We start from the raw sequence: 11391 nt of genomic DNA, 5'->3' as shown, positions 1-11391 counted from the left end.
ATTTTTTCATACGTCGGCATACGCTGGCTAAAACGTCAAGGTGTGACAGCAGCTTTAAGTAATTGGTTCATGTCCGTCCGTCTGTCTGTCTGTAATAGGATTACCATATTTGAACTTTAAAAAAGAGGACACTCTTGAAAAGAGTTTCCTTTACGTATTGAGCAATCGTATTGGCAGTCTCATTATGTGTGTTCCAGACTTCAATCAATTTTTTTTACTGAAAACCACAGTTCTTCCAGTTTAGATATTTAATTAATACTGAAGATATTGTGCTTGTCCGAGGCCACGTGAGCTTGTAAATCAACAGCACCTTTATTTGCCAGAGACGTACACACCAGGTTTACATACAAAGCACTTGGGTTCCCATTATTCTCGACCACTTGGAAAATAGGGGAATTTTGTGTTTAGTTCTGCAGTGAGTTTACACTTTCGTTTTGGCGTTGTGTTTGGGCATAGGAAAGTAAAGTGTCAAATAAAGAGCTCTTGAAGAAGATCAAACAAGTGTGTAGGGTACGGATTCGGAAAAGACAGTTACAGAGTGTTACAGAGAGAACCCTACACAGTTAAAGAGTGTTGCAGAGAGAACCCGACACAGTTACAGAGTGTTACAGAGAGAACCCTACACAGTTACAGAGTGTTACAGAGAGAACCCTACACAGTTACAGTGTTACAGAGAGAACCCTACACAGTTACAGAGTGTTACAGAGAGAACCCTACACAGTTACAGAGTGTTACAGAAAAACCATACACAGTTACAGAGTGTTACAGAGAGAACCCCACACAGTTACAGAGAGAACCCAACACAGTTACAGAGTGTTACAGAGAGAACCATACACAGTTACAGAGTGTTACAGAGAGAACCCTACACAGTTAAAGACTGTTGCAGAGAGAACCCTACACAGTTACAGAGTGTTACAGAGAGAACCCTACACAGTTACAGAGTGTTACAGAGAGAACCCTACACAGTTACAGAGTGTTACAGAGAGAACCCTACACAGTTACAGAGTGTTACAGAGAGAACCCTACACAGTTACAGAATGTTACAGAGAGAACCCTACACAGTTACAGAGTGTTACAGAGAGAACCCCACACAGTTACAGAGAGAACCCTACACAGTTGCAAAGTGTTACAGAGAGAACCCTACACAGTTACAGAGTGTTACAGAGAGAACCCTACACAGTTACAGAGTGTTACAGAGAGAATCCTACACAGTTACAGAATGTTACAGAGAGATCGCAACACAGTTACAGAGTGTTACAGAGAGAACCCTACACAGTTACAGAGTGTTACAGAGAGAACCCTACACAGTTACAGAGTGTTACAGAGAGAACCCTACACAGTTACAGAGTGTTACAGAGAGAACCCTACACAGTTACAGAGTGTTACAGAGAGAACCCTACACAGTTACAGAGTGTTACAGAGAAAACCCTACACAGTTACAGAGTTACAAAAGACAGTAAAAGACAGTTCAGTTTAACAGAAAAGACAGTACAAAATTAGTTTAACCATCTAAATAAGGTAAAAAAGTATCCCAGATCTTAAAATGTATCGCTTTGAAATTGAAAAAGCAAAAAATTGGCAAAATCCCGGACATTTGTAGATATTAATCGCCCAATCCTCCACCCCCCCCCTCCCACCCCCACCACTGTCCCCCCACCTGACGCTTTAAGGACCGAAAAGGAGGACATGTCCGGCAAAAAATCCCCCGATTATCAAAAACCACAGATCTCCCGATGTCCCTGCTCTGAAATGTTGTACTTGTGTGCTTCCCTCTCCCTCCCCATCTTGTCTCCCGCTCCCTTTATCTTATGTTTAATGTGTCAGTTTGTCTTTTTGTGATTAATGTTAGCTCTTACACGAGCCTCGATATTGTATACAAAACCCGTCTGTAAATGCCACTTCATGATAGATATTGAAGAATGTAGCGACCCATGGGTCCCCCAAAGCTCGAGACCAGCAACATAATCTCCTTGCCCCAGCCGGTGACGTAACCGGCGGACAAACCGCGGCGCCGAGGTTATAATTGCTTGCACCTGTCGGTCACATGACCACCAAAGCGTGCCTCGCCTGAGAGGCGTGGCTTTGGTTCTGACGTATGCTTTTTGGCTTGGATTATATGTATGCGAACCCGATAAACGGGCTTTCAGAGTTCCCGAGTTGATTATACATTAAACATCTTCTCGGACGAGTATGTGTCTTGTCCGTCACTTCGTCCGTCTCAAGCAGGAGCACTGCTCCTTCACTGGTGACCCCGAGTTTACGACACGTGATGGACACGGCAGTGTCCCTCAAATTTCCCACTTTCTGGGAAGCACATGCCGCCGTCTGGTTCGCTCAGGCGGACTCCCAGTTCGCCCTGCGTGGCATTACGGAGGACACCACTAAATACCATTACGTGGTCGCCGCGCTCGGCTCCGTGACCGCCGCCCGCTGCCTGAGCCTCCTCCAGAGCCCGCCCGCTGACGGCAAGTACGACGCCATCAAGGCACTTCTTCTGGGCGCTTTTGCCCTCTCCCCGGCTGAACGCGCACGACGCCTGCTCGACCTTCCTGAGCTTGGCGATACGCGCCCGTCCGAACGTATGGACTACATGCTCGCGTTGCTCGGCGAGCACCCCTCGGATTTCCTTTTCCGAGAGCTTTTTCTCCGCCAGCTCCCGGCCCAGGTACGGGTCGCCCTGGCAAGCACGACCATCGCGAACCCCCGCGACCTCGCCAGGGAGGCCGACAAGATCTATTCGGCAAACCAGCTCATCGGAACGGCGAGCCAGCTCGTCGGGGTGGCTGCCGGGAGCCCGCCCGCCGCCCAGTCGGCGCCCACGGCGCAGTTTCCCGCCCACCCGCCCGACGCCCGCGACGCAGCTTCCTTCCCGGAGGCTGCTGGGCCGGCGCGACTGGCAGCGGCGACGCCGCGTTGCCCGGTCCCGACGCGTCGACCGGAGCCCCCGCCAGACCCGGCCTGGTGTTATTTCCACGGCCAGGTTCGGGCGGCGGGCCCGATCATGTCGACCCCTGTGCACGTTCGGCAAGTCGGGAAACGGTCGGGCCGGCACTCACTACCAGCCATGAGCGCCGGCCGTTCCAGAAGCCTGCTATTCATCGCGGACCAAGCGTCGGGGCGGCGTTTTCTCTGCGACACCGGCGCTCAGCTGAGCATCATTCCCGCTTCGGCGGAGGCCCCTCCTTAATCGCGGCCAACGGCTCCGCCATCCGCACCTTCGGCCCACGCACCGTTGCCCTCCGCTTCGGCAGCCAGCTCTTTCGCTGGGGGTTCGTGACGGCGGACGTCCCCATGGCTTTGCTCGGTGCCGATTTCCTTTGCGCCCATGGGCTGCTGGTCGATGTTAAACGCCGGCGTCTCGTCAACGCCTAAACTTTCAGCTCGCTGGCGTGCGCCTTGAGCCGTTCCGCGCCCACCGAGCTTTCCTGCGTCCTCCCGTTGGCAGACGACTTCGCGCGTCTCCTCGCGGAGTTCCCAGCCCTCACGCGACCGACGTTTTCGGCCGTCGCGGAGCGTCACGGCATTGAGCATCATATTCCCACTACGGGCCCGCCGGTGTACGCCCGAGCTCGCCTTCTCGACCCAACCAAACTCGCCATCACCAAGGCCGAGTTCGCCGCGCTGGAGCGCCTCGGCATCATGCGGCGCTCCGACAGCGCCTGGGCCTCGCCGCTGCACATCGTACCGAAGCCGGGGGGCGGATGGCGGCCATGCGGTGACTACCGCCGCCTCAACGACGCCACTACCCACGACAGGTACCCCGTCCCGTACATCCAGGATTTTTCCGCCCGGTTGGCGGTGTGGAAGTGTAACTCAGTGTAACTTATTAATTGGCACTGGTAACTTATTAATTAACACTGGTAACGAAGCAGATACATTTTACCTGCAAACTCTGTGAAAGCCGAGTTCATAAATGAGTGTCAGGAATGTGCCCGAACATGATAATCTCTTGTCCACCTGGTCACAGCCCCAGGCTGGAGCACCCCTCGCAGCAGGAGGGGAGCGAGCTGATGCCAGGACTTGGTGCATGCATGACCTCGGGGCATTTGCGGAGAAAGGATTAAGATTCAGTGGACAGGGGATTAACTCCAGTTTTGTCCATATAAACCAGAGCAAACATTGAGTCGAGAGGACTTGTCACCAGGAGCTCTGACCGACGGGAGTGGCGGAGGAACATCGGCCGAACGAGAAGGACCATGCGAAAAGAGTTAACCTGGTCCATTGAATTAAGCGGTATTATTTGGTAAATGGAATGAAGTGAATAACCAGTTAATAAACCAGACCTTTTGTAAAACCTGTGTCCGGTCATTGGAGTCTTGAGTCCCCCGAATACTTCCCCTACAATTTGGAGGCACCGCTGACATCAATTGTACAAACAAGTCTTTAAAAGGTGAGTGTGGCTTGTTTTTGTCCAATATGATTACGAACTTGGAAATAGTTTTGTACATACATGGGGAAGGAGGTGGTTCTGGGGGTTCCGTGCGCACCGATGCCGCGATAGGTGGCGTGACCCATCACGAATGGTACTTCGATAAACGACTGTAGCTATTATTCGTGTTTTCCTAAATGATTTCTGTAAATACGTATTTTTTGCGCTAAAAAAAATAAAATGCACAAGGTCGGCGCTGGTCATTAAAGGCCTTACTGTGACCTGGGAGCAAACGGAGCATGCGTGCACCATGCGACCATTTGCTTCCAAGACGTGTAAGGCCGGTACACTCGTTTAAAGTAGTTTTTTTTTTTTTTGCACTTGTTCAAAGCACGCGACTTGCTCGGCGTGCGACAGGGAACCGGGAAATGGTATTATATTTATATATATATATTTTTACCTCATTCCAATTTATGGTATTGCGACAAAACGGCTTATATCTTTGGAACGACTCTTTTGTGGAAGAGCAATGGCAGACCACCCATTGTCACCACTTTCATGAGCTCAGAGAAATAAAACAGCTAGTGGAAATCGGCAGCAGAGTGGGAATCGGCAGACAATGGAACAGCTAGCGACGAGTGTTTGTGAGTAACAACCACCCTCTGGTCGAGGCTCATAGGAGGGGTGATGCTTACTGATTCGGCATGCTTACAATAGGTGTTAATGGTGGGATGTCAGAGGTTTTGGTGTGGTTTAATGTTCACACTGTTTTGGAAAATAATGCTCGATGCAACATGATCCTAAAAAGAACCATCCTCTGCTACCACAGGAAGGGAAGGAATGGAAAATTTGAAGTATTAAAGTTACGGAACTCAAAATGTCTGGGTTTGGATGTAGTCATTAAAGGATTGAGTCATTCATTGGTGTGATGATGGTCCTAATATTTTGATAAATGTTTGATAATGGTCCTGGTAATTTTAGTCCTAGAAATAATATTGCTAGTGGTTTGTCTGAAGGTTTTAATGGGATCGGATTTTTATCTATCTATAATTCCAGTAATCTCGGTGTGTGTGTCGGTCTGTCTGTATGCGACCGCTGTTTCTCGACAACTACCGGTCCGATATACTTGAAACTTGCCAGGTATATTGCTGGGGACCCGAGGATGTGCCTTTTCAAGGTTTGAAATTAATCGGACAAGTGGGTCCCAAGGTATGGTCACCGTACTCGCAAGCCGTTCGCTTTGGCTTTGCGAATGGACCAAACCATTTCATGTAAATAGAAGGGGGGGGGGGTTCTGTGGTCGTTCGCTTTGGCTTTGCGAATGGACCAAACCATTTCATGTAAATAGAGGGGGGGGGGGGTTCTGTGGTCGTTCGCTTTGGCTTTGCGAATGGACCAAACCATTTCATGTAAATAGAGGGGTGGGGGGGGGGGGGGGGGTTCTGTGGTCGTTACTGCCACGTGGTTTCAAAGTTTTTTGTTGTTGTTGTTCGCACGCATGTTTTTTTTTGCAAGCACGTACGGGCAAGCACGTACGTGCGGGCACGCCCTAGTATATATAAATTGAGGTAATATTGAGTTATGGAATTAATTGCTTTCAACAATGCAAAGGGTGACAAGATATGGGATTTTAATGGGATTTTAATGGGATTTTAATGGGATATTGGTTTAGGAATGTTTAGAGGTCATTGCAATGTGATAATTACTTGTGATCATTTGTTGTTGCAACGTTTTGCTCCAACGTTTTGTGAACATTCAAATGTTGGGTTGTGCTAACGTTTCCACAACGTCGCTACAACGTTTCACTTTCGTTGTTGCAACGTTTTGCTCCAACGTTTTGGGAACATTCAAATGTTGGGTTGTGCTAACGTTTCCACAACATCGCTACAACGTTTCACTTTCGTTGTTGCAACGTTTTGCTCCAACGTTTTGGGAACATTCAAATGTTGAGTTTTGCTAACGTTTCCACAACGTCGCTACAACGTTTCACTTTCGTTGTTGCAACGTTTTGCTCCAACGTTTTGGGAACATTCAAATGTTGAGTTTTGCTAATGTTTCCACAACGTCGCTACAACGTTTCACTTTCGTTGTTGCAACGTTTTGCTCCAACGTTTTGGGAACATTCAAATGTTGAGTTTTGCTAACGTTTCCACAACGTCGCTACAACGTTTCACTTTCGTTGTTGCAACGTTTTGCTCCAACGTTTTGGGGACACTCAAATGTTAAGTAAATCGGATAAGAATTCACGAGTTATTTAATTATGAGCGATTAATGAAGTACTTATTTAATTAATTACATTTCTTATTAAATTACAGTAATTACATTACAGTAATTACCTGAGGTAATTACAGTAATTACAGTTCCGGTAATTACAGTAATTACAGTAATCATTACAGTAATTGCAGTAATCTTATTACAGTAATTACATTACATTAACTCAGGCACCTTTTGAGTAAGGAAGCTGATATTTGGACATGACACTGACCAAGTGATGTGGCTGTCAAGGAAAATATTGATTTATTGATTAATCATTTAATAAATTAACTCGTTGATTTATAAATGACTTATTTAATTAAAAGTCCTCAGAGATACATCTTCGGATGAAATACTTGCAGATTGGTTATGCTATGAGCCAATTGATTAAGGAAAATATTTTGTGATGGCCATATTGGCAATTTCGTGGCCATATTCGTGGCAACTCAGTTAGTGCCACTGCACCTTTAAAATGCATCCCTGCGTTCATTTTTCGATCGATTGAGTTGAAATTTTGAACAATCGGATCTGGACTGTCGTTGTTGACGACTCTAGCACGCACTCGTCCAATCAGGATGGAGCGGTATGGTCCCCGGATTATCACTGCCCGCAGTTTTAATTAGTTTTACTTTTTCTCTTGGTCATATAATTTTGAAGACATGCATGTCATGATAGAGGAAATGTTTGTTCTGTTAAACGGAATAAATGTTGTTTATTTGTGTGGGTGTGTATTTTTGTGTATTTTGGATATATTTTCACGACTAATTCCAGTTATCGTCCTGCAAAATGTCTGCTCGTTCTTTTTCCTTTGAGTCGTAAATTCCTGTTGAATTCTCATTAAAATGCGGAATTAAGTACGCTGTCTGATGATGGAGATCCTTGATGACGAATCAGGAATAGTGAATGAGCAAACAAATATCACGGATGGTACACCGGATAAGGAAAATGTAGATGAAACCCCTTTTGCTCAGGTGCTGTGCAGCGCTGCACAAAGATCCATATGAGCGGGGCCTGGGTGCTGTGTAATTAGTACACAAAGAACCAATTACTAGGGTGCTGAATAAACACAAAGATCCATTTTTTGGAGCTGGTTCTCCCGGTGCTGTGATTTATTCAAAGAACCAAATTTTGTAAGAATTAAGCTATGATTTGTCGACATTATAAATACTTTAATATATGTAACGATTTTGTAACGATCGTCCTGCAAAAGGTCTGCTCGTTCTTTTTCCTTTGAGTCGTAAATTCCTGTTGAATTCTCATTAAAATGCGGAATTAAGTACGCTGTCTGATGATGGAGATCCTTGATGACGAATCAGGAATAGTGAATGAGCAAACAAATATCACGGATGGTACATTGAATGATATGATTGGATATTCTTGCCATTTTTTATGGATTGGATATTCTTGACACTTATGGAAGAAGTTGAATGATATGATTAGATATTCTTGTCTCACGAATGAAGGATGAGTTGCCTTTAGTGGTTGCAAAGAAAATTTGTGGAGACCAGGCAAAATGGGGAAATATGTCAGAAATGACCCTAGGACAGGACGGTGATTCATCAATTGACATGAGGTACGAACCAGAGGTGACGACCGATGAGATTCGATCTCAGTCAATGGATGGACCTGTCCTGACATCATTGGGGAAAGGACTTATGCAAGGAGTCATTCAAAATGATTAATTTGATTTATTGATGAATATTGATGAATTAATTGAAATTGAATAATTGATTGAATTGTTGATTGATTGAATCTAATTGATTGAATTTAATTGAATAAATTTAACTGAATAAATTGAACTGAATAAATTGAATTGAATATATTGATTGTTTGATTGATGAAAATGCGGTCTCAAGAAAGAAGCTTTGATATCTTTGCGAGATATTATCAATGTGGAGACAACCTGGGAAAATTGAGCAAGGTGGTGAGTTTATATACAGATATATATGTGCGGTTACCATTGTGTGATTTCCCCGTCAACAGAGCGGACACCTGAGGATTCACCCATTTCATACTGACCCTCCGGCTCATCTGCAAATACTGATCTGTGAGATTGGATTGTGCAAAAGCCACAGCTGAGGGAGATTCTCTGGAAATCACCGTGTGAACAGGTGGAGAGATCCTTCCTGGAGGTACGAGTGAAGCTTTAGAGGAACCTGGAACAAGCTACAACGCATCCAACGCTACTTTGATAAAAGGTGGAACAAACTCCAGTAGATTTTATTTATAGGACATATAGTACAGGTGTGTACAGGTGCATTCCAAAGCGCAGATCCTAGTAATCTACCTGGTACATTGAGGGAATATTGAGTGTTATTCACATACAGGCAAAATGGGAAATGGAGTCTGCAAGGGTAAACAAGGTCAGCTAGACTTGTCCCAAAGAGGCGCTTGCGTCAACCACATGTATCAGCAATATGGTCCACATTCACTTAAAGATTTGGAATCTTGGCATGAATGGACAAAAGGGAGAAAGAAGGAATTCCCCAAGGATGGCACGTTTGACAGGAACACATTGGAAACACTCAGAGAAGAATTAGAAGCAAGAGACAGACAGAAGTTGAAGGTGGATTGGAAACCATTTTATTACTGGGACATCGAGTCTAGAGACAGGGAGACCAAAACGAAAATGGGGGGTGTGAAGAAAGAAATGAAGCAGATACAACATAGGTTGGAAAAGGTATCCACTCAAATGCCTCTTGAAGTTAGCAATGGAAAGCGATCCCAGTTCAGATTGTACCCAGACGCAAGGTCATATGAGATAAATGAACTAGAAGAGGAAACTCCTCCACCCTATCGGCGAAATAGTGTATATCAGCCACAGGAAGTACAGGTACCTGTACCTCTACCTGCCGAAGGGCCAGTACAGAGTGAAACGATTGGCTCTAGCCGACAGAAGACAGGTGAAAGCAGTGCCCCAGTTGAGGTGACTACCCCAGAGGGTGCAACTGGAGGACAGGAACCGACTCAAAGTGGGCAAGCAATACAACCAGCTGCAACAACTTCAACATACGTCCCATACCACCATACAAGGAGTAAGGGTTCTGTGATGAATGTCAATCTATCCAACGATAAATATGATCTGCCAATGAACATTCAAAACTTGACTCTTCCACAGGGAGGTTTTGAACAATGTGGCGTTATGAATTTCCCGCAACGGCAATTTCCAGGGGCAAATGAGGAACGCCCAGATTTGATGTATAGACCTTGGCAAATACACCAATTGAAGGCATTACAGAGCGATATGCCATCAATCAAAACAGATCCACTTCAATTCGCAGAAGAGCTACGATTGATTGTGGAAACGCAATTGCCGACTATATAGTCTAGTAGGAAGACTAGGTCCCCCTGCACCCTCCGGAGATATACTTCTAATCAGTGTTTCTAGATTGGAGAAAATGTGTAGAAAATGACTAGCTATGGCCCCAAGCTGAAAAAATGTCCCACATACCATTTTTATGCAAATTACTGCTGCCATTATCAAAAAAACGATTTTTGACATATCTCAGCCAATATTGCAGATAATTGAAAAATGAAGGTGTCTAGACCCATGTTTTGAAGGGCATAGATCATGATAGAACTATTCATAACATGATTACATGTGTCTATGGTATACTAGTATGCTAATTAGTGCTTTATTTACAAAATAATCACAGTTTTACGAAATAATAGACTCATATTAAGGTCCGTCTACACAGACGTTAACACAAAGTTTTATTTTTCTAAATATTACAACTGTCAAAATAGTCCTAGCACTCAATGTGACCACTCTTCTCTTGCTTGTTTTAGATAAACATCATTAGCATTAGTGATTCTACACTGAGTCAGTCATCATCATTTTCATCGAAATCGTCAGAGTCAAACTCTTCTTCTCCTTCCTCTTCCTCCTCCTCTTCGTGCTCTCCTGTGTTCAGAAGATCCACCAGTGAGGTTGGTAGGATGGGACCACTGGACCACATTGGTTTCAACAGTCCTTCATCAGTCCTTATCCATCCTTGCTCCTCATAAGGTTTTGGCTTTTCGATGATAGGTTGATCGGCTCTTTTGTACAATGCTACGCGGTGGTTCACACGCTGGATGTGCGGCTTCAGGGCAGACTGGCATGGAGGAAGGCGAGCCAGATCAACCTTGGACTTGGATGTGAGGGTCTTGTCCTCTCCCACCATTTTTCGTAGCAGCTTGGCACGGACAATGTCCACTGATGACTCGCGACTCTGGCCGTACATCACACAGGTGAATTTTTCTAACTGCCTCTCCACCTCAGGGTTGGCATCCCAGTTGTCACCCAGTTCACCGAATGCCCTGTGAAACCTGGGATTCTTCTCCAGCTTTTTCAAGGGCCCGACTTTTCCCTTCCCTTTGAAGGCACTGGTGCAGTCTTCTCCGCTGAACACATAGTACCCCAGGAGAGTGGCACAGTAGTCCTCTCCCAGGGATTCTGCCAGCTCAGAGACGTTGACAAGTTGGCGATGCTTCCCTGACCCTGTATCCAGGTACACCGTCAGCTTGATGTTGTGGGCACTGAAAGAAAATGATGTACCTGATGATTTAGCAAAGCGCATGAACGTTTCTTCCATTGTCTTGTCGACAGCACTGAGTGCCCCTGGTATCATCGAGCGAGCCACTGCGATTGCACCCATAGTAAGCAGGTCCTTGGCCCCTGGGTGCGTGCTTTCCAGATTTGTCAGGTGGACTTCCAGCCAAGTCAGATATCTGTAAAGTACAGAGAGGGAAATACTGTAGACATTTATTGGAATAGCTCCTCTCAT

The 11391-nt window shown here is 45.6% G+C and overlaps 1 protein-coding gene across 1 annotated transcript in view; it reads right to left on the bottom strand.

The window, feature by feature from the left end:
- Positions 1–862: 862 nt before the first annotated feature.
- The window catches only part of LOC144894103 (uncharacterized), a 70962-nt gene continuing 60433 nt past the window's right edge, over positions 863–11391 (bottom strand). Inside the window, exons 3-4 of the mRNA XM_078786182.1 lie at positions 11163–11335; positions 863–894 (exon numbers count right to left, since the gene is read on the bottom strand). Coding sequence (XP_078642308.1) covers positions 863–894; positions 11163–11335 — 205 coding nt within the window. The remainder of the gene's footprint in view (positions 895–11162; positions 11336–11391) is intronic.

This window comes from Myxine glutinosa, chromosome 10 (assembly GCF_964187855.1).
Source record: "Myxine glutinosa chromosome 10, kmMyxGlut1.1, whole genome shotgun sequence".
Lineage (NCBI taxonomy): Eukaryota > Metazoa > Chordata > Myxini > Myxiniformes > Myxinidae > Myxine > Myxine glutinosa.
Note: the sequence above shows the minus strand (reverse complement) of the source record. Positions and strands in the feature narration are given on the sequence as shown.